Consider the following 24,072-nt stretch of genomic DNA (forward strand, 5'->3'; position numbering starts at 1 on the left):
TTGCAAGGCAGGCAGCGAAACCACTGAGCTAAATCCCTGGCCCTTCTTTTTTTTTTGTTACCAGGGATCAAACTTGGGACTTTGCTCTTGTGAGATAGGCACCAGAACCACTGAGCCACATCCCAGGCCCAAAATTGCACCTTTTTAAAAAGTTCAGTTATAAGGTACTTTAAAAGACATACCTGAAGTAAAATCTCACAGAAAAGTAAAAAACAAAGGATTGGAAAAATATAAATACTAATCAGAAATCACCTCAAACAGCCTGGCATGTGGCAGAACATAAAGAGAATTTGCCTATGTCTAGCACATGGTAGGTGTTCATGAAATACTTTTGTAGAAGTGAATGAAGTTGACAACAAGTAATAGAGAGGATCTCCTCGGAAAAACTAATAAAAAGACTAATGAAAAGAAAGAGCCCATATATATAATTCAGGAACAACAAAAAAACCCACAAATGCAGTGGAATGCATTGTACACTGTATATTTATAAAGCAGAATCTTACTCTCTATTACTGAACTAAATATTTCTTTAATTGGTTTTCAAGTCAGTCCCCAGTGAATAGTGTTCTAATTGTTATTTTGTAAGAATTAGCACAGTAACTTCTGTTCATGAACTCCATTGATACTCCGTGGACTGATAGATAAAAGAAAGAGGCACTTATATTTTGGAAGGAAAGTTGGAAGATAATTAATCTATGAGTAAGTATTTGCTAAGGAGAGTCAGCATACATGTTTGTGATTGCTTGTGTTTAGATATCTCCCCAAAGCTTCATCCAGTCATAGATAAGGCTTTTTCAGAGGTGAGTGAATCTAGGAGTGTGATTGATTTATGGTGCATTGCTAGGATTAAGGGTACTAGAATTAAAGGTGAGTGATTACTAAATCAGTCCACTGATTGGTTTGGCACCACCCTAATTCTGGTAGCCTGGATAAGGGACAGAAAAAGGCTTGCCTTGTCCCTTGTTGCTTTGCTACCTACTGTCCACCATGAACTGTTTCTCTTCTGCGATGCCTGCCTGGCATGCCACATTGCCCTGGAGCCAGCTACCTGTGGACTGAAACCTCTACAAACTGTGAGCCAAATAATCCTTTAACTTTGGATGCTGAGTATTTTGTCTTAGAAATGAAAAAAGAAACTAAGACCATGTTTCTTTTTTTCACATTTCTTATTTTAAGACTTATTTCTTTAACATAACACAAAATCTTGTGATTTCTTCTGTCCTTTGAGAGTTGAAAGAGGTTGGGTATCACCAATATTTTATAAAAATGATTAAGCTCAGGGGTGTTGTCTTTAGGACCTTCACAAACACAGCCAGGTTTTTTGGCTGCAGCCCTGTGAGGTCAGCGTTCTTAAAAGCTCTGCTCTTCCTGTACAATCTTGAGCATTTTCCTTTGTGGGTCCTCTCTTCTACAGGAAGGTCATCTCTGATGTAGTGGCATGAATCCAAGATAAACTTTTAACTAAACCATTGAACTAGAAAAGTAGTGCCCCTGGATTAGAGATGTGGAATGCCTTGAAAAGAACCTGAAGAGAAATAATATAGCACTCTACAGTTAACCTGGTGAAGTAATGAACAAAACAGACCTTAAAGAAACACTATAACTTTCAGAAAAGTTTCCACAGATCAAAATAATGAGGAGAAGAAAGAACAGAGGAAACCACAAATAGAGGAAATGAAGATCCACAGAAAAAGCACGTCAGAAGCATTACTGGCAAAATGGATAATGGGGCTATTGCTTGTTAGACCCCGCTTACTGGAGATGATCTGCCACCTCAGCGGGCTGTGTGCTGTGCCCTTGATGCCAGCAAAAGTCTTAGCGAGCCATTTGATTGGCTTCTATTCCCCGAATAGAGACTTGCACTAGAAATCTGTCAAAATGATGACTGCAGGAAATAGTTCATGTTATAGGGATATCATTGAACAACTTCTTTGAAGCCCCAGAAGAGCTGTTCCCTCCAAGTAGGAATAATGGCCATGTCAGTCTCTTTCTTAGACCTTAGAAATATGGAAAAGGCAACAGGTGTGGAACAAGTGAATCAGATTATGGGCTAGGAGGTGTACATTTAATACTTATGCTGTAAGGCTGGGGATTTAGCTTAACAGCACAGTGCCTGCCTGACAAACACAAGGTCTTGAGTTAGATCCCCATTACCAAAAAAGAAAAAAAACTTACTCTATAGATGCTAGTTACAAGCAAGTCCTCAGAAGAGATGTGGCTTTAATTGAAAGGAACATATCACTGTTAATGGAATTCTTTTAATTTTTTGTTGCTACTACACATGGCCACATTTCTTATTATACCTTTTAAGGCTAAGTTCATCAAGCAGCCTATCTTTAAGCACTTTTTCAAAATCATGGATAGAGAAGGACCTGAACGAGGCCCATTACAGCTCAGGTGTAGTAAGCATCTAACTCTCAGCCTTTGACCACATGACACTTCCCATCTCCAGGACACCTACACCATTTCCAACAAGTGCAGGTAAGGACTAGATACATCCACCACACTTCTTGGCATTGCACTCTTAACTTTTGTGAAATTTCACCTTTATTGTCCCAGCTTTTCATTATGTCGCCTGTAAAGGTTTTGATACTTTAACAATTCCTATTTTTCTTAAGTTCATCTTTAGTCCCTTCTTCATATTCCGTGTGTGCTACAATTATAAAAGTCATGCATCAACTACTTATTTAACTTTGTATACTCAACTATTAACAGGGGACAATTGTAATTTCATAAAGTGGCTGATCTGTTTCATATTCCATAAAGATTAAGGTGGGAGGTGCACTGTTTCTTCAGGCAGTCACAGTTCCCATGAGCCTTTTGTACAGGAAGAGCATCCCATATGTTATTCTCATATGCAAAGATGGACATTTCATACAGCACAGCCCCTAAGACAAGACATCTGCTTCATTTGCTACCCAGTTGAACAGTGATTCATTTTGCCACTGCAGAAAGGGTGTACTTATTAAGAAATAGTCTCCAGTAAGACCTTTCTCTTTCTAAAGGATCATAAGTAATTTTGACTGAGCTTTCTGCCTTGTAGGTGGCCAGCTAATTACCTTTGAGTTTTTTAAAATTTAATTTTATTGGTACATTTTAGGTATACAATATAATGACATTCATCATTTTGCACCTCTACATAATCTCTCTTGGTTCTTATTTTCCCCCTTCCCCTACTCTTCCTTCAACCGCTCCATCCCTCCCTATTTATAAAGACTTTGTTTCCATTTTTTCATTTTCTCATATTAATTCCATTCTCTTCTTTCCTTTCCTTTACCCTTCGCACTTCCCCTTCCCCTTTGCCCCTTTTCTTCCTATTTCACATTATCTAATGTACCTTTTAGTTGTTATGTACACTTTCAGTATCTCACACTAGAGAAACTATTCTGTATTTACACTTGTGTCCTATTTCATTAAAGAGTATTGCCTCAATGTGCGTTCATTTAGCTATAAATATCTCTAATTTCTTATTTTTTATGGCTGAGTACTACTCCATTTTATTTAAAAAAACACATTTTCTTTATCCAGTCTCCAGTTGATGGGTGTTTGGACTGTTTCCAAGTTTTAGCTGTTACAAACTGCTGCTATGAACATGGGTGCACATATATCACTGTGGTATGATTCTTTTAGTTCTTTGGGGAATATACCCAGCAGGGGAATAGCTGGGTCAAATGGGACTTCCAGTCCTAGTTCTTTGAGGTATATCCATACTGATTTCCACAGTGGTTGCACCAGTCTGCACTCCCACCAGCAGTGGAGCAGGGTTCCTCTTTCCCCACAGCCCCACCAGCATTTGTTATTGGTTGATTTCATAATAGAAGCCCTTCTTTCTGGGGTGAGGTGGAATCTCAGCGTTGTTTTCGTTTCCATTTCTTGAATGACCAGTGATGTTGAACATTTTTTCATATGTTTATTTGCTATTTCTACTTCTTTGTCTGAGAAATGTCTGTTCATTTCAGGTGCCCATTTTTGAATTGGGTCTTTAAATTTGGAAGGTCTGATTTTTTTAAGTTCTTTATAGATTCTAGATAGTAGACTTTTGTCTGAGGAACAGTAGGTGAAAATTTTTTCCCACATTGTGGGTTGTCTCTTCACACTGCGGGTGGTTTCTCTTGCTGTGCAGAGGCTTTTTAGTAAGAACAGATTCCACTTGTTGATTGTTTGTGCTAGTTCACAGCCAACAGAGGTTTTGTTCATAAAATCTTTTCCTACACCAGTGTCTTCAAGAGTTCTACCTAACCTCTCTTCCAGCCAGTTCAGTGTTTCTATTTTAATATTTAGATCTTTAATCCATTTTGATTTTAGTTTAGTGCATGGTGAGAGATATAAGTCTAGTTTTAATCTTTGGCAAGTTGAAACCCAATTTTTCAAGCACTATTTATTAAAGAGGCTATCTTTCCTAGAGCGAGGGTGTTTGGCTCCTTTGTCAAAGATGAGGTGGCTGAGTGTGTCTGGAGTTGTTTCTGCATCTTCTAATCTGTTCCACTGGTCCTCAGGTCTGTTTCTTTGCCAGTACCATGCTGTTTTTATCACAGTAGCTTTGTAGTATAGTTTCAAGTTGGGGTTGTAATACCCCCTGCCATGTCTCTGTTACCTAGAATTGCTTTTGCTATTCTGGGTCTCTTCTTGTTCCAAACGAATTTTTGGATTGTTTTCTCAAGGTCTGTGAAGTATGCTGCTGGGATTTCAATTGGGATTGCATTGACTCTATATAGCAGTTTTGGAAGTATGGCCATTTTCACTGTGTTGATCCTTCCTACCTAGGAGCAGGAAATGTCTTTCCATTTTCTGATATCATCTTCAATCTCTCTTTTCAGAGTGCCATAGTTTTCAGAGAACAGGTCTTTGATTTCTTTTATTAGGTTGATTCCTAGGTATTTCAAGTTTTTTGGATGCTATTGTGAAAGGAATTGTTTGCCCTATTTCTCTCTCAGTGAGTCTGTCATTCGTGTAGCGGAAAGCTATTGATTTTTGTGTGTTGACCTTGTATCCAGCTACTTGACTGAATTTGGTTATTAAGTCTAGAAGACTTTTGGTGAAGTTCTTGAGGTCTTATTATATAGAGTATCATGTCATCTGCAAATAATGACAGTTTGACTTCTTCATTTCCTATCTTTATTCCTTTTATTTCTTTCTCTTGTCTAATTGCCATGGCTAATGTTTCCAAAACTATATTGAACAGGAGTGGTGAAAGTGGACATCCTTGTCTTGTTCCTGATTTTAGTGTGAAGGATTTCAGTTTTTGACCATGTAGTATGATATTGGCTGTTGGTTTTTCGTAGATGGCTTTTATCAGATTGAGGTAGAGACCTTCTATTCCAATTTTTTGTAGGGTTTTTATCATAAATGCATGTTGGATTTTGTCAACTGCTTTTTCTGCATCTGTTGAGATGATCATATGGGTTTTGTCCTTGGTTCTATTGATACAGTGTATTATATTTATTGATTTGCATATGTTGAACCATCCCTGCATCCCTGGGATGAATCCCACTTGTTCAGGATGTATGATCTTCTTGATGATCTTCTGCATTCTATTTGTTAGTATCTTATTAAGGATTTTTGCATCTATGTTCATTAGTGAGATTGGCCTATAGTTCTCTTTTTCAGTTGGGTCTTTCCCTGTTTTGGGGATCAAAGTGATGCTTGCTTGCAGGAATGAATTTGGGAGTATTGCTTCCCTTTCAATTTCATTGAAGAGTTTAAACAGTAGTGGCAGCAGTTCCTCTCTAAATGTCTTGTAGAATTCAGCAGTGAAGCCATCAGGACCCGGGCTTTTCTTAGTTGGTAAGTTTTAAATTACTTTTTCGATTTCATTGATTGATTTAGGTTGTTTATAATTTTTAGGTCTTTGTCCAACTTTCGTAATTCATACGTGTCTAGGAATCTGTCCATTTCTTCTGTGTTTTCCATCTTATTGGCGTATAGGTCCTCGAAGTAGGCATTGATGATCCTCTGGATTTCTGCTGGGTCCATTGTAATTTCACCCTTTTCATTCCTAATTGCATGGATTTGGGCCTTTTCTTTCCTTTTCCTGATAAGGTTGGCTAAGGGTTTGTCAATTTTGTTGATTCTTTCAAAGAACCAACTCTTGGCTTCATTAATTTTTTTGTATCATTCTCTTAGACTCCATTGAATTGATTTCTGCTCTGATCTTTATAATTTCTTCCCTTGTATAAGATTTGGGTTTGTGCTGCTCTTCTTTTTCTAGAAGCTTGAGGTTCAGCATCAGGTTGTTTAATTGGGCTCACCCTGTTTTCCTAATATGAGTATTCACTGCTATGAATTTCCATCATAAGACTGCTTTCATTGTGTCCCATAGATTCTAATGTTGTATTGTCATTGTCACTTAACTGAAGGAACTGTCTGATTTCTTCCTTAATTTCCTCTGTGACCCATTGGTTATTCAGAAGTGTGTTGTTCAGTTTCCATGTGTTTATGAAATTCTTGCGGTTTCTTTTGCTATTGATCTCCAATTTCATTGCACTATGGTGTGATAATATACAGAGGATAACTTCAGTTCCTTTGCACTTACTTAGACATGTTTTGTGAGTGAGTATGTGGTCTGTTTTGGAGAACGATCCGTGTGCAGCTGAAAAGAATGTGTATTCTGATTTTGGGGGGTGGAACACTCTGTAAACATCTGTTAGGTTTATTTGTTCAAGAGTTTGATTGGATTCTAGTATTTCGTTGCTTATTTTTTGTCTAGTTTATCTATTTGTAACAATGGGGTATTGAGGTCCCCCACTAATATTATTATTATTTTTTATTACCCCACTACTATTGTATTAGTGCTTATTTGATTTTCATGTCCGTTAGTATTTGTTTTATATAGTTGGGCGGAGTAGTGTTTGGTGCATATATGTTTATGATTGTCATCTCTTCCTCTTCGATTGTTCCCTTTACAAGGATGTAGTGTCCTTCTTTGTCTCTCTTAATCAGTGTTGGTTTGAAATCCACTTGATCTGCAAAGAGGATGGCTACTCCTGCTTTTTTTCAGGTTCCTGTCACCTAGAGTATTGTTTTCTACCCTTTAACTTTCAGTGTATGAATTTCTTTTTGAATTAAGTGTGTTTCTTGTATGCAGCATATTGTTGGATCTTGCTTCTTGACCCATTCTGCCAGTCTATTTCTTTTGATTGGTGAACTGAGACCATTAACATTGATGGTTATAACTGATACATTTTGACTTATCATTGTCATGACTTTTTCTTTTTGTTGGATTCTCCCCCTTTGCATTTAATTTCCTGTCGTGCCCGATGGATTCATTCTGCTGGGCTTCCTGGGGTTGTGATCCTTGTTGTCTTTTCCTAGGATATTTTCTAAAATTTTTTGGAGTGCTGGTTTGGTATTCATGAAGTTCCTAAGGTGCTCTTTGTCATGAAAGTATCTTATTTCTCCATCAATTTTGAAAGACAGTTTTCCAGGGCACATCAGTCTGGGTTGGAGGCTGTTTTCCTTTAGGCTTGGAATACATCACTCCAAGCTCTTCTTGCCTTGAGGGTTTGTGTTGAGAAGTCTGCTGTGATTCTGATGGGCTTTCCTTTGTATGTGATTAGTTTCTTTTGTCTAACTGCTTGTAGAATTTTGTTCTTCTGTTGGGTTTCTGAAATCTTAACAATTATATGCTGATATGTAGGTTTTTGTTTTTGTTTTTGTTTGGCACCAGGGATCGAATTCAGGACCTTGTGCTTGTGAGGTAGGCGCCAAAACCACTGGGCTAAATCCCCGGCCCCATGTGTAGATTTATTTTTATCAAGGCTGGTTGGAGTCCTATATGCCTCACTTATCTGTATGTCAAGTTCTTTTCCTCTGCTTGGGAATTTTTCTGCCATCACTTCTGTGAACAGTTTTTTTATGTCGTCTGCACTCTGTCCTGTTTCTTCATTGACTCTGATCAGTCTTATGTTATTCTTTTCATCATCTAGCAGCTGCTGGATTGATTTCTCGTGTTCCCTTACAATTTTAAAGAAGTTTTTCTTTTCCTGGTCACTAATTGCAATCTTATCTTCTATATCTGAAATTCTGTCCTCCCATTGGCTAATTCTGCTGCGTAGACTTTCAATAAAGTTTTTAATCTCCTGGAAATCTGTTTGCATCTGTCTTGTGGATTCCATTTGTTTCCTATGTTGTGATTCCATCATGTTCCTCAGCTCTATTTTTTTATCTGTGTCCTCTCTAGATTTATTAATCATGTCTTGCACTATAGGCACAATCCCTGCTGTTATCTAAGAAATTATTTCTGATTTCATTTTTCCCAGGTCCCCTTTCATTGCCAGTTCAGGGAGTTCAGGTGGTTGAGTATCAGAGTGCTCCATCTCATTTCCCTTTGGGGTTGCTTTAGGTGATCTGGAAGTCTGGTTTTGAGGCTTGTTTACGTCTCTTCTCATTTCGGCTGGGGGAGGGGTGCTGCTGGCACCCACGTGGCTCACCTCCTCTACGCTAGGAGCAGTGGTATGGTGACCCGGAAGCCTCCTCCTCTGCACTGGGAGTGGTAGTACCACCTTTCAATGTTAATAGAAAATTCCTATTAACTTCCAGCTTCTGAACTTTTTAATTAACTTCCAGTTTGCTGAAGTTTCTCTTTTACAGTTTAGCACTAATATTCCATACTGATATTGGAGTCAGTGAGTTATCCACTTACATTTCTTTATGTAAATAGGCTTGTAGTGAATACAGAACATGCTGATCAATTTTCTTGAGTAAACATGATAATATTACCAATAGTTTGTTTAGCTTTCAATATGACACCTGTCACTGTGTTAGAATATGTTTTGGTTTTTTTTTCGTACTAGGGATCGAACTTGGGTCCTTGCGCTTGTGCAGCAGGTGGCTAAACCACTGAGCTAAATACCCGGCCCCTAGGATATGTTTTAAATTCACCATCTCATTTAATCCTCAACAACCTCTGGAAAAGGTCCTGTTATCCTGTTGTTAAAACATAGTACTGAACTGAAAGACAACCCAGAAAATGTCTCCGTATCTTCCTGTGTTTGTGTGTCCTGAAATACCAGTGCTCCCAGGAAAGCAGCGGAGTCATTGCAGGGCCAAGTGCAAATGAGCACACCACCTCTAGACAAGTTCTCCTCTAGGAACAGGGCTATCCAGAAGTTGGAATGTATTTTCCCAAGGAAATGATGCTGTCACAACAAAAGCATAATGACCATTAGGTACTAAAGCAGGTAAAACTGCCATAAACCGTGCTGTTCACCACTATTGCCTAGCAAAGCACACTCAAGGATTTGCCCTCTAATTGCTTTGAACACATTTCTCCATCAGAGAGGGAGTAGGAGCCCGTGGGAATGGGTGGGAGGCAGGAGCCATGAATGGAACTGGCTCAGGGGCTGTAGAGTGAGGAGACTATGGATGCAGAACAGGATACAACCTATGAAAGTGAAGTTCCTGAGAGGAGAAGGAGAAGGCCAGAGAGCTGGGGACCCAGGACTCATTGGGCCTAATCCCCCAGTCTCTTTGCCTGCCTGCCGACTTATACAGGGCTTTCTGTGAAACTGAGACCAGACCTGTAGCTTTCCCCTACTCAGCTGCTTCTAAAGCAAACACAGTGGGCCTAAAGGTTTTAACTTCTATAAAGGAAAGAGCTCCTCGTAGGCCTTCCAGAACTCTCCCTTCTCAGTTGGACTCAAAGAGCAAATATCAGTCAGCAGGCACTTTGGATGGGTTTGTGGCCCCATAAGGGCTAAAATAAAATGTATAAGCATTTCAGATGCTTGCAGCCAGGCAAGGTGAGGCTTGTGAAAAAGTGAGGAATGCTCTGCTCCTTTATCTCTTCCTGTCTCTATGGTCCTCTGTCTTCCACCTCGGGTGGGGAAGAGGCCAGAGGCCAAGGTCCATAGGACAGTAGTTTAGCACCCATCACACTGAGGATGCCAGTGTCCTTGAGGGCCATGTCTCTCAGGGCTGTAGGGCTCACGGGCCTGCCTAAAGCTCAGCTCACCTCTGCAAGCACACCTCCTACCACCTCTTCTTTACCTAGCAGTACTGCCTCCTCATTGTCTCTGATGATGGGAATCATCTCTAGGCTGCTATAAAACCCTGCCTTTTGAGACCCTGTCCCAGACCCCCTGAATCAGTATCTCTACAGGAAGCCCCTGGAAAACTGATTAACAAGCGACCCCTAGATGATCCCATTGAGGAAATTTGGCCAACACTGCCCAATTGTCCCCCCCCCTTCACTGGTCTTCAGCGGTTCCCAGCACATTCTAAGCCCCTTCGTGGCTCAGAACCATTGAATGTGCCATTTCTTCCTGAACATGCTCTTTCTTGCTCCCTTCTCACAACGTGACCAAAACATGATTTCCTCGGAAAGACCATCCCTCACCTCTTCTCACCATCGAAACCAGGCTCCCCTCATTGATCCCCTCCTAACCTCTTGCTTTTGCTCTCAGCATTTATCACAGTTTGTGTCATGTTCATTTGCTTTAATGTCAGTCCCCTGCCCCCAGTACCAAACAGATACAGGGAGTGCATCATATTTTTACATGAGAGAATGAGTGGAAAAATCGTGTTGGAAGAGGGGTACTAAGGGTTGGGTTCAGGCCGGGGTTTCGCTGCCTGCTGCTCAAGCGCAAGGACCGGAGTTCAATCCCCGGTACCCAAAAAAAAAACAAGAAACAAAAAACTAAAGGTTGGGTTGGATAGTGCTCAAAAACAAAGAAATGAACATATGAAAGTTTTAATCTCTCAAGTAAAACTTTTACATGTCAACTAAAATCAAAGTCGATGGGCCCAACAAGGAAATGTATTTATGGGTGCACTAGATCCGATTCCTTCAACAAATACTTAAAATCTGATGTATGCGGTATTGGAGAGCTATGGACACAGCAGTGAGCAAGACTGATATGATCTCTGTCTTGAGGAGCCTAGATTCTAGCAAGGATGACAGATCTAAAGCAACCACACATACAGTTTCATAGTTATAATTTTGATAAATGCAATGAAAGAATTACAGGGACCTGTAAGACCTTCTAGCAGGAAGATTTGACATGGTCTGTAAGGCATCAAACCAGTCACAGAATTTGGGAAACATGTGGCTGGGGAACCTCTGCCCAAAGAATCGGTTACGCTCTGCCCTGCCTCCTGTCAGAGCTGGCATGAGAGGAGGTACAATAAAACAGTTGCTCAGCCTCGGCACAACTGGCACTTTGTGCTAGTTAATTCTTTGTTTTGGGGCACTTTCCAATGCTTAGCAACATCCCTGGCCTCGACCCAGTAGCACCCACAGTTGTCTTGACATTGCCAAATGTCCATGGCAAGGGGAAGGATGTGTGACAGTCTGCCCCTCCTCCCCTCCCCAGTTAGGAACCACTTCTCTAGATGAAACTTGGTTTTTTAAAGATGTGTCTTCTAGCAGACATAGTGATGCATGCCTGGAATCCTAGCATTCTGGGAAGCTGAAGCAGGCGGATCCCAAGTTTGAGTCTAGCAGGGACAGTTTAGTGAAAAAGGAGGGGAGGGGTCTGGGGATGTAGCTCAATACAAAGGCCCTGGGTTCAATCCTCCAGACAGAAGGGGTGGGGAGGGAGGGAGGGAAGGAAGGAAAGAAAGGAGAAGGGAAGGAAGGAGGATCTTCTTACATTTTACCTAAAGCAGTAAAGCTATACTAGCCACTTTATTCACTAAACAACTATTGAGTGCCTGGCACTGGAGAACTGAAACATGTGTTTTCCTAAAGCTACATTCCTGTGGGGGGCAATGGATAGTCAATTCTGAAATGTATAATATTTCAGAAGGAAGGTATTGGTTGGTCATAGGTTGGTCATTTGAACGAAGTCTTGAAAGAAGTAAGGGAATGAGCTACACAAGAGGAAAGACCGAGAGCAGGAAGGAAGCATGAGGGTCTGTACTCAACCTCGCCTTCCAGCTGCAGGTCTGACCATACGCCTGTGTGTTTCAGAGGGTCCTGCGAAGAAGGGCAGCTGAGCGAACTCCAGAGCAGCCTTAACACCACAGCCTTTGTGCCCCTCCCCAGCTCCACAGGTGAGTGGTGGGCTCCTTGCAGGGACAGCAGGGAAGGGAGGGAGCAGCCACACACATTCTCTCTTCTAAGAACCCAGTGTCCAGACTCTTAAAGCATCAGCAGGTAGGGGTTTTGGTTCCATTCTTCTTTAAAGTAATGTGCCAGCCTAGGATAGGCATTTTCTGGAACTAGTTTGGGGTGAATGAAACTTCCCCATCGTGAATGCTCTCAGATGTGCAGCATCCAGTGAAAATGCTCTGCATTTGACTGGTATTTCACATTTCTATAGTATTTCCATCCACTGGCTCTCTCACTTAATCCTCACATCAGCCCCTATGAAGTGGATCTTCTCACCTTCCCCACATGAGGAAACTGAGGCTCTGAAATTGAGGGGCTTCTGGGAAGTTGCATGTGGATGCAGGTAGAGTCTATTCTTTGACCTAAGCCGGATCATGCTAATGCCACAGTCTATGGACAGGGTCTGTTGCATACATGTCAGTGAGGCAGCAGTGGGCCAGGGATAATTTTTTATACATCATAATTCATAAAAATATACTAAGTAATCAGATCAGTGATTTGAAAGAAGATCACTGAGTGATTTAGCAATTTAGACCCTGTCTCAAAATAAATAATAATGATTAGTAGTAGTAGTATTTTGAAAAAAAGACTGGAGATGTAGCTGAGTCAGAAGGCCCTCGCTTAATCCCCAGTATTATTAAACAGAAAGAAAGAAGAGAGGGAGGAAGGGAAGGAGCAGAAGAAAGGAAAGGCAAGCAAGCAGCAGGGAGTGTGCTGCAGGGAGTGTGCGGCAGGTAATATTGGGGATAATTTGGGAACTAGGGGCACATAGAATAAAGGCAGGGGAGATGACTGAGCATTTGCTGGATTAGGCTCAAAAGTTGTAAATACTTTATGTGTAATGACTCATTTGTTCACTAAACAGGCATATAATGTAAGAGCTATATTCCCTCTTCTGTGGCTGAAGATCATGAAATGTGTCCAATGACTTACAGCTAGTAAATGCTCAGGCAGTATTTGGCCCCAAGGAGTGGAGCTCAGATCTTTTGGGATTGGAAGGCTTCCTAGAGGAAGAAACAGTGCAGCAGAGACTGGAACATGGACTAGTCAGTTAGGAGAGGGAAGGAAGGAGCAGAAGGAGTTCCAGGAGAGTCATGGTGCTTGTAGAGGCTGGGAGTCAAAATGTCCTGTATTCCTTGAGCGCCCCTTGCTCAGCATGGCTGGGGATGAAGTAACAGGGCTGTTTATGAGCCCTTTGAGAACCTCGCTCATTGTTCTGCCAGCAATAAAGAGCTGTCAAGGAGTTCTGGCAGGGGTGCCAGAAGTGTAGGTAGGAGTTGGCATAATGCACCTTAAATAGTCACACGATCCTGGAAGCCCGGTGGCTTGGCTGTATCATAAGGATAATTATACATGTTTTATAGACTTGTGAGTATTATGTACAGAAGGGCTCTACACCTACACCCAGGTTAGGCAATACTAATATTCTGATAAAAGTATAAAGTTTTAGAGCCCTGAATCAAAGAAATATTTGGTAGGTAATATACTCATTCCCCCGCCCCACCCCCCAAAAAAAGAACCACTAGAATCTGGCAGTGGTTTTTATGTCGCTCTTTTGTGGTGCTAAGGAGAGAACCCAGGACCTTGCCCATGCTAGGCAAGTACTCTGCCACTGAGCTACATCCCCAGCCTTTAGAGCATGGCAATTCTTTTTAAGAGGTAAAATTTCGGGCCGGGGATTTAGCTCAGTGGTTTCTCCGCCTGCTGCGCAAGTGCAAGGACCCAAGTTCGATCCCCGGTACCAAAAAAAAAAAAAAAAAAAAGAGGTAAAATTTCCTTGGCTCTGTGATGGAAAAGAAGTGAGGGCTGGGAGAATCTTGGGGGAACTTGAAGGAGATACAGCATTTAGAGCCCTTCAATGCTTGAAGTTTGCTTAAGCTGGAGAAGTATACAAGCGTGGAAGCTCCAGAAAGCCCTGACTACTTCATTTGCACATCTAGTTGGTGGATATTGAATTGAACTCTGTGTGCACTCTGGCTGAGGAAGTCAGAAATGTGAAGGGTTGTGGGGGTCATATGTGCAGCATCTTGACCGTAAATGGACGCTTTCTGACTCTTAGTGACATAATTTGAAAGATTTTATCATAATCATACTGAATTCAGCATCAGCATAAAATCATAGAGCAAAGAGAACTTATACTTCTCCCTGGCTTGTAATACTAACTGTTTCCCCCTACTTCCACATTAATGTAACAAGCAAATTATTCTTACCATGTTTATATAGCTTGTTATCACTGCTTTTGTCACCTAAAGACTAGGCCTCTAAATACCTTTAAATTTGTTCTACCTGTGAGTCTAGACATGGTAGCGCATGCCTACAATTCAGCACTCAGAAGGCTGAGGCAGGAGGATTGCCACAAGTTCAAGGCCAGCCTGAACGACAGAATGAGACCCTGTCTCAAAAAGCAAAACAAAAGAAAGACCAGTGGGCATGATATAGCAACCGGCATTCCTGTTCTTCCCAATAAAGGTTGTACCTGCCCACCATGAGCAACTAACTCTGTTACAGTTATTTGTACAACCAGTAACTCCTGGCATGTCAGTGTTTCAACTACAGATCCTGTGTCTTCTGTAGTACAGCTAGATTTGAAACAGTTATTCTAGAAGTTCAGAAGGGTGCCTTAGGAGAGGGAGAGGGCTAGGTTACCAGGAGCAACATTTTTCTTAAAACCCAGAAGGGAGAACAACCCCCATAATAGATCAGGAAGTTTACGTTCTCCTCGGGACTTGGGATCTGTGCCTGTACAGGGATCCATGACCCATCTCCAAAAGATATTTAGTCCCTGTCTTAGCCTGTAAACTCAGTTGGTTAAACATAGTACTAATGAGTCCACGAATGTAGCAAGTGTCTCTTTCCTGGCCCCTTAACCCTTCTATGTGTGGCCACCAAGGCTTTAACATACATGGCTTTATTCCTCAGGCAGTCTGAATAAGGTGGTGGTTTGTCATAATGCATAGTCCTTTCCTAATTACATTCTTTTTTACTGTGAATATTAGACAAAATAGTGAATGTGGAAGCCCCTAGCAGAAAGTGCCCAGAATGCTCCATGAATACTTTCCCTGACTTCTCCACCTTGGGCTGTGTATTCTAAGATTGCTATGGAAGGGAAGGGGTAGAGCCAGTGAATGTGGAAATAGGAGAAGGAAGCTGGAGTGAGGGCCATTGGCTTTCCCTCTTTATAACCATAGTGTTCATTCTTCTTGAGTTCTGAGGTGCTAATAGTGAACTAAAATAGCAGAGAGCAGCAGAGTAGACAACTGACATTTCTCTCATGCTGGTTTGATAATGTCAACTGCCAATATTGTAGGGGTCTGAAGCCACCCAGCTGCCCTACCTCTGCCCCTAGCTTCTGCCTACACCCTTCCCATCCTGGGCGCAGCTTCTTCACGCCTCCTCCTCCCGCCCTGAATCTAGGCTCTCATATTGCTCTGTAGTTGAAGGAGAAAACTGCACAACCTCTTGAAAATCAGTGACGAATTTCATTTACAAGAAGTAAGGAGCAGTGTTCATGGTGAATGTGTGTTTTGGGCCCTGGTGAAACGCGCTGTGGCTTTGTGCTCTGTGGATGAAAGGGCAGCAGCTCATCAGAGTGACTGTCCCTGCCTACATCCCTGTGTCTTTGCAACACCAGGAGTGATACAAAGGAAACCCAGTGGAGCTTAAATCCTGCGGACATCAGAGCCACTTTAATTTTCAAATGAATTACTTGCCTGGCAGCTCTCAATGGAATGCCCTATTTTTATCTTCAGATTCTTATTCTTTTGAGTGCATGGTATATAGCTGGTGAAGCCACTGGGTCTACCAACTCTGCATATGAGAGATTAGAAATAAAAATAAGCAAAGCTCTTGAGGTGCTTGCTGTAGTGTTGTAGGCCCTTTATTGTTCCCAAAAACCTTCTTCTCTTGGCAGGGCCAGGAGAGGAAGAATTTGTGCTGATGACCCAGCCCACTCTTCATGTGCTTTTAGAAAGCAAAAGAGGGACCATGGATTTGATGTTTGGCAGGAAGTGGGGTGGGAGGCTAGCATCTGTGAGAATAATGATCCTCCTTACCTAGTTTTGGATTTTATTTCTTGTCCTTTGGGCCAAGATCAATGTAGTCTGAAGTAGGCATTGTTTTCCACTTTTTCAGGATCTTTGGAAGTTCCCCAAGTTATTTTCACCAGATCCAAACCCTTACCCACACAATCTGGAGCCCTTGCTACAGTTATAGGACAGAGAAAATCAAAGTCGATGAAGTAAGGGCCAATTTAAGGTAATAGTAAGAATAAGAGCACATTTTTATTGTTATCCCTTTCTGACTTTATGCCACAGTAAGAGACTTCGTGTAGCTATCAAGAGAAGTGAGAGTTTGTCAAAATGACAGTGAAGAAGATGAAGATGTAGCTCAGTGGCAGAGCCCATGCTTAGTTTGAGACTCTGTCTTGATCCTCACAACCACCAAATAGACAAAAAAAAAAAAAAAAAGACAACGAAGTTGGGATTTAAAGCTTAGAGAGGGCCGGGGATTTAGCTCAGTGGTTTTGCCGCCTGCTGTGCAAGCGCAAGGACCCGAATTTGATCCCAGGTACCAAAAAAAAAAAAGAAAGTTTAAGAGAGGCTGTCCAAAACCGCAGGTCAAAGTTTAGCTCCAAACAGCTTGCTCCTATTTTAGCCTACCAGTAGGTGGTGCTGTGGCAGTAAGAAATTTCTCTACTAGTATTACAGGCTTTTGTTTTAAAATACCAGGTCTGAGACAAATCAAAGAAAGAAATGAAAGCTATAGTAATTGAGTTATCACAGGTAAAGTAAAAGAGAATATATGGGAAAACAAATTTTAAAGATGAAGTTGCAGTAATCTCTAAAGAATTTTTTATTAAAGAAGGATTTTAGATAAGTCATTTGTGAACTGGACTTTTAGTTAATGGGGAGGTGAAGAAAGAACAAAAAAATTTTCTAAGCTTTTGGTGAGGTTTATTTATGATACTTTTTGCTGAGTTATTTAAAATAAACATACTGTAAATTGGCAGCAAAACAATAAACTCATCTTCCACCTATCCAAAACAAAAGCTTATATATTGAAGTAATTGTCAGTCCTGATCTTGTAAGCTGTATCTATGCTTCACTAATGCTGTCCTAAGTATTTTGTTCCCAGCTGTGGCCTTCAAAATTTTCCAGAAAGACTATGATAAATCCTTCCCTCTTTGCACTCTCCTATACACACACACACAAAAATTAATGGCACACCTGCTTCAATAACTTAATATTCTTCTTACCTCTGGGAAATATTTATAAACTTACTTGAGAAGTATTATTCATTAAAATACCCCAGGAGAGCAAAGGGGGGAAGAAAATTATTTACCCACCACAGGGCTCATTTACATTGGATCAGAAAACTCCAAATATCTTTCCCCAGACCATCTAAGCTCTTTCCAGAAAGGAATGAGACAAGAGACAAGAACACCAAATCCATGGCTTGATCATCTACCAAAAGGTACCAGAGAACTGAAAACAACCAGAGTTCTATAGGGACACTTAGCCAGTGGTCCTTTAGTGCTGGTATTGAGCAGCCTGCCCAATAAGGTACAACTCGTTAAATACAGAAAGCTAAATACAGTGAGAAGGTCAGTGTTTACTTCAGGAGATTAGCAGCCAGAAGAATGAATGTGACATCAAGCTCCAAACCAAACTGATGGCCTGCCAAGCAGTGCTCATGTCCATCCATTTCCAGGACTGTGAGACTTGGACCTGCCACAGTTTTAATATCACTTGCCCTGAACCTCTCTCGTTAGTCTCCCTTACAGTCTACCTTGATCATTACCAAAATAAGCCTTGGGAAAGAGTCTCTCAGCTTGGAAATCTGTCTGTTAAAGTCAGCCCACTGAGCCCACGCTGTGTGTAAGCGGGTTGGCTGAGGCTGGTCTTTGTGATCAACTGAGGCAGGGAGGCAACAGGCCAGGTGTGCATGGACACAGAGTGCATTGTGGGTCAGAGAGGCTTGTAAGCCAGTGTCCATGGTGCAGTGTAACTCAGGGGAAACCCAGAGACATCCTAGCAACCTGGCACAAAGCAGATGGCAGTGGGCCACTGCTCCAGGAGCAGGGAGTTAGGCAGTGTTGCGGCTTGTGTCTAGATGTCCCCCCAAAAGCTTCATGTGGTCATAGATAGGGCTTTTTCAGAGGTGGCTGGATCTAGAATGTGTGATGCTGGGATTAAGGTTATATGATTACTAAATTAGTCCACTGATTGGGTTGGTACCCTAGACAGAATATAAAAGGGGCAGAAAGAAGCTGCTATTGTTGCTTGTGGCTTTGCTTGCTTGCTTTGCTGTCTTCTGCCTGCCATAAACTGTTTCTCCTCTACAATGCCACCCTGCCATGGACCCAGCCAACTGTGAACTGAAACCTCTACAAACTGTGAGCCAAATAAACCTTTCCTTCCTTAACTTGTGGGTATTGGGTATTTTGTCTCAGCAAGGAGAAAAAATAACTGAGACAGGCAGTTTTCACAGTGAGGAAGCAGAGGGTCACGCCCCAGCACCCAGAGACATGCTTTCTTTCTGTTGGGAATGCACAGTCACGTGAGTGTCATCACCAGCCATGCCAGTGCTGAAGCTTTTCATGTAGGGGCTTAGGCACAGTCAGGTTAGATCAGAGGACTCGCAGTGTGTTTATATAGTGTGTCATATGATGCTGGGAAAACATCAGTGGTCCTTATCAAAAAACTCAGCGAGCTGTGCTGAAGGACATTAGGGGACTAATCTCACTAAGACCCTTCCATGCTGCTGCCAGCCAGAGTCAGATTTCACTGCAGACATTGTTCTGTTGGCTTACATTGGATATTGCCCACCTGACTTAAATTCATGAATATCATATTAACTATACAATATAATTACTTATACTAATATAATACATATTATATTGGCTGTATTTCCTTATTTATTTTCTGTAGTCTTGATTCTCTGTCATTTGCGGGTCTTACAGTTTAATAGGGCCAGCTCACTCACTCCTGAAGGTAATAATCACTTGCCCATGAGTGAGGCTTTTATATTCAGACCAGCCAATCCTGAGTCTGTACCCCCAATCTTTCTCTTTCTCTCACTGGCCCACACCAAGCCCCCTGCCCTGATCATTCTAGGGCAGGACAACTAGAGACTACCTCTGGAATTCCAAAATCCCCTAGAATTACTCAAACTCATCAGTCCTGACCTGTTTGCTGGCCTAGAAGCCTTTAAACAGGAAGCCCCAGTGAAGGCTCTGGCCAAAACTTTGCCCTCACCTCCTGCCTTCCGCCTCTTGACTGACACTGATTTCGCTGTGGCCAGTGACTGTGTGGCATGCAGTGTGACTCCCCCTCTCTGGGACCTGTGGATGTAATCAGCTTCTAGATTTCTCCCAAACTCCTCTCTCTTTTGTCTCTGTGGCCACACTGACTTCACCATACTATATCCACCATGTATATTCTTAGAATGAACATCAATAGAAAGAATACCTTTAACTTGCAGTACCAGGGGCAACCAAAAAATATGAATTTGTTTATATCATCCAATTCTAAGCCATTGACAGAGTACTCCATTATGGGCTTTATTGCACAGGGGATGTTTTAACACTATGTATTTTGCTAGCCTCAGTCTGGCTGCAACCAAACAAGAAGGATGTAGATCCCTTTACATGAGAAAATTGCCTGGCTGCCAGCCATCAAAATTTCATGCTTTCCTGTCCCGAGGCCTCTTTCATTTCATTTAGTAGCTGTTTCTACATTCAGAAACAAAAATCAAGCGCAGCTGAACAACCTGGTTGAAAGTCAGGGAGAACCCAGCCTCGCTTTCAATGTAGGTAGAGATGGGAGAGTTCTTCTAAGAACCCATGGAATTAAGGCAAATGGCATTCATTTGCCTTAAAGAAAACCAGGGAAGTCTGTTTCTGAAATGGATTAAGAAATAGGTTACTGGGAAAGATAACATCTGAAAATTGATATTGTCTCTTGCTGAGCTGGCAGAATCCCAAGAGAAGAATGATGATTCTTCAATTGTTAACAATTACTACTTTGTTACAAAGAGACTAGGGAAGTACAGTGGCCTCTTTCTCAAATTACACTTACGTTACAGAAGCACACACACCTCCTGGAAAAAAATACCTGGCACCCTTGGTTGTTAGACTTGTACCCACCACTACACCTTGTAGCAGAGTTGTATGGTCCTATGTCATACCCACTCGCTTTGTGTGGAAGAATATCCAGTCCCTTCTTGTAGCCTTGAATCAGGCAAGCAACCATTAACATTGCCTTAGTCTGTGACTCTTCGGACGTGTTCTCTGAGTTATCAGTCCATCCTCTGGTTATCACCCAGCGAACCCACACGCCCTGCTGCTGGTTTCAGTGGGGGTATTTATCGGAGCCACATAACTCTGCTATACCATCTTTGTATCCTCAGGACATAATTGTTCCTGAAAGCTCTAAAGGAAGAAAATGGTGTGCTGTGCCATGTCTGGTTTTGGAAAAAAGCAAGCTTTGTACATGGAAATATTTACAGCTCTGCTTACATGATCTGTAGAGTTTGAACCAGGCTCCAAGGAGTGTGGGTGTTTAACTGCAGGGCTTGGAGAACGATGACTTGAAGTGTATTGCCCTGTTGACATGATTGGGATTGATATGTAGCCTTTATTCTTTCAATTATATCATAAAGAAAAGACTCAGGTTCCTTTAAGTCCTCAGAGTAAAGAGCCTCACTAGTAAACTAAAACAATAGGCCCTTATACTTCCAGGTCCTCATCTTTCAAACATGTAAGTATTTCCAGTTACACTGCAGACATCGAGGGCTCTCTGCTCTTGAAACCTGAATCAGGTAATCCAGTTATCTGATGCCAGAGAGGACAGCTTGAATGTGTGGAATATCCTTTTAGCTACATCATTAAAACATAATTGGCGTACCCAATGTGAAATTGGGTTATGAGTTGAAAAATCAACCTGATTGTAGGATGACCAAATGAAAACAGTCAGCTAGTTGGAAGTCACCATAGTATTAGTTTTTTTTTAATTAACTAAAAGAATTACTCTTTTTAATCCTTACTGTACTGAAAGGTTTTTTTCCTTCCACTCACTTCTGATTTTCCCCCCATGAAAATTAAGACATGACAAAGCCTGATGAACGCCTATAATAACAACTGTTCAAGAGGCTGAGGCAGGAGGATTGCAAGTTTGAGGCCAGCCTGGGCAACTTAATGAGACCCTGCCCCAAAATAAAGCAAGGGGCTGAAGCTGTAGCTCAGTGGTAGAGGACTTGCCTTGCATGTGTGAGCCCACAGATTCAATCACAAGTACTGCCAAAAAAAGTCTTCATGTCATGAAGATATTTTGAAACTTGATGAGTTTTTTAACTCATTATAGTTGAGCTGCAAATTTTATTAGTGAACTATTTATAGATTCAACCATTTATAGTTTTTAATCAGATATTGAAATTTTCAAAATGTAATTCTAGGCCTTTTGTTTTATATTTACTCACCCTTTTTACTCTTCTATAAACTAAATCACTGTGGTGCGTGTGTACATATACTTACCCTCTTCTTTATATAGAAGGCTTGCGTGGTCCATAATTTAATATCAAAGGGAAAGACACCCTCAATTTACTCTGCTAAGGTAACTTACTGTGTATAAACACAGGGAAAGGAGGTCTCAGAGCCAGACCTCAGGAAGCCTGCCCGCTTACTTGGGGTAATGAGCAGCTCGCTGGCTGGACAGCAGCTCTGGCTCCCTCCCTCTGACCAGGTTAATGGCACTGCCACACTCAGGGCTCTGTGTGACATCGCGTCTCTGTTCTGTGCAGTCAGTCTTCAGAGGAGGACACAGTCAGAGTGCTTCCCATCAGTCATTGGGCCAACAGGTGCCACCGGCGGGCAGAGCTCTGACTTCTAGGCCTCAAGGTGGCCAGTGGCTGCCTTGCAGACAGATGCCAGCCTCATGTGAGTGTCACACGATCACATGATGCAGAGCTGCCAATTTCTGGCAGATTTCTTCAGACGGGTTTGTATCCAAGCAGGTACAATGTAGACTTTTCATCCCTAGCATAAGGTCTTAAAATATAATATGTAATAAAATAGAAAGGAAAACTTGGGGGCAAAAAACAAGATAATTTAAATTTTCCAAATATAAGACCAAATAACTTTACTGTATGTGAGGTGAAATTTCATTCTGAGGCTCCTGACGGCCAGGACAAAGAAAGAAACATGATAAATTGGAGTGTATAGTTCTCATTGTCAAAAAGGAAGACATAGGAGAAAACTAAGATTTTTCCTAGCTCTTATTCTGAAGTTAGTGCTTGACATACAGGATTCAGAGCACACCAAGTGCATTAGTGCCCTCAGCAAGCTAACCCAGCCATGTGCGGCATACGGCTCTTTCTTGGTGAGATACTCATGGCAGTAAAATATCCTAGTGCACATCAAAAAAGACACTTTTGTGAAGGGACAAGACTAATACAGTCTACGTCTCTTTGCAGTCCACATAATGCAAGGGTAAGATAATGGCTGTTTAGAGGGTTGGATGAATTGCAGGTGTCTCAGACAGTCCTAAATATAACTTCTCTCTGTGGATCGCTTGACAAGAATAAGTCATGCTTGTAGGTAAAAGCTCAGATACGTAGTCTTTTATCTTGCTATTGAAGGTACGTCTATGTTTTGGGAACCAGATGGCAGAGGTAATGTCACCTGAAAACTGGAAACTAGGCAGTGTTCTCACCCCATCACGTGGCCTGTTTGTTCTCTGTTCCTTTATTTCCATGTAGTTTCCATACGGTCACAATCTTCCCCCTTTTATCTCTCTCTCCCAAGTATGGCTAATTCCTATCTTTCCTCAGCTCCTCTTCTATCCAGTCTTACCTTGTTCCCACCCTTGATCTGATTTAGATGCTTTTTTGACTCTGCCCCAACAGAACTCTGTGATTGCCTCTGTGATTATCATGGCATTTCTAACACTCTGGGATTTTTATGGGTCACTTGACTTTTCCTTTGACAAGGCTACAATTCCTGGAAGGCAAAGATTGGGTCCAATTTGACTCTGAAACCCTAGCACGGTGCCCACCCCATAGTAGAAGCTTAAGAAGTTCTAACTGAAATGAATGAGTGAATTTTCACATTCCTGCCTTACTTGCTAGCATTTATTATACCTGCCTAGGGCCAGGAATGTAGCTCAGTGGCGCCACGCCTACCTGGCAAGCATAAAGTCCTCAGTTCGATTCCTGGTACCGGAGGTGGGAGTACACACTAGTATAATTCCTACTTACATATGCAAATCCTTCCTATCCCCTAAGGATCCAGTTACATTTTATTTCCTGTGATAATCATTACTAATATAATTAATTATATATACTGTATTTTGCCCTCTGTGTTTTTGTTTTTTGAGACAAGTTCTCACTAGTTCAAGCTGGCCTTGAACTCACAGCAGTCCCTTGCTTCACCCTAACAACGACTTACTATCTTTTAAACCCCTAGATACTTACAATTTATATCACAAAGTTTAACACTTCATTATATTTTGGGATCTTTTTTGGCATCTTTTATCACAACTTCTTAGGTGAATTGCTTCTCCAGTAAGACAATACATTCTTTTTATACTTTTTTTTTTTTTTCTGGTACTGGGAATTGAACCCAGGTCTTGAGATAAATTGGCTGGCTGGCTGGCTGGCTTTCTTTCTTTCTTTCTTTCTTTCCTCTACATACAGTATAAAATTATGATATACCACATCTATTTATGTTACTACTTGCTCTTGATTATCCTGCAACATAACAATGATTGTATATACTCTTAAGTTATGCAAATTAATGTTGTTACAGACTTAACTTTATTACAATATGAAATCCTATCTTAAGATTTTGCTCATGGTACAGCTGTTTTAAAAATTGAGAGAGGTTACTAATTCTCCCTGTTTCATTTAAAGAAAAGCTTCTTTGTGCTCAGATCTTTACTGAGATTTTCAAAAAAGAACAGCACTGGGGCTTGGTGGTAGCATGGAGAATCCAAAACAGAAGTTTAGTCAGCAGTACTGAGTCA

At 41.4% G+C, this 24,072-nt stretch overlaps 1 protein-coding gene across 23 annotated transcripts in view; it reads left to right on the top strand.

Annotated features, from left to right (window-relative positions):
• The window catches only part of Ttll5 (tubulin tyrosine ligase like 5), a 300,152-nt gene that overhangs the window by 228,429 nt on the left and 47,651 nt on the right, over positions 1 to 24,072 (top strand). For 11 of the 23 annotated variants that reach the window (XR_015444939.1, XR_015444938.1, XR_015444940.1 and 8 more), the window contains one exon: positions 11,912 to 11,994. The exons of 4 other annotated variants lie outside the window; for them this stretch is intronic. Coding sequence is in view for 15 of the 19 variants with exons in the window: in XM_087195100.1 (XP_087051226.1) it covers positions 11,912 to 11,994 (83 nt within the window). In the remaining 4 variants the exon portion in view is untranslated. Of the gene's footprint in view, positions 1 to 11,911; positions 11,995 to 16,183; positions 16,307 to 24,072 lie in introns of those variants that run through there. 8 more of the 23 variants (XM_087195101.1, XM_087195108.1, XM_087195110.1 and 5 more) reach the window with 1 other exon arrangement.

The sequence above is a fragment of the Heterocephalus glaber genome, unplaced genomic scaffold (genome assembly GCF_053883595.1).
Source record: "Heterocephalus glaber isolate CG9 unplaced genomic scaffold, H.glaber_assembly_v1.0 deba00001608, whole genome shotgun sequence".
In the NCBI taxonomy this organism is placed as follows: domain Eukaryota; kingdom Metazoa; phylum Chordata; class Mammalia; order Rodentia; family Bathyergidae; genus Heterocephalus; species Heterocephalus glaber.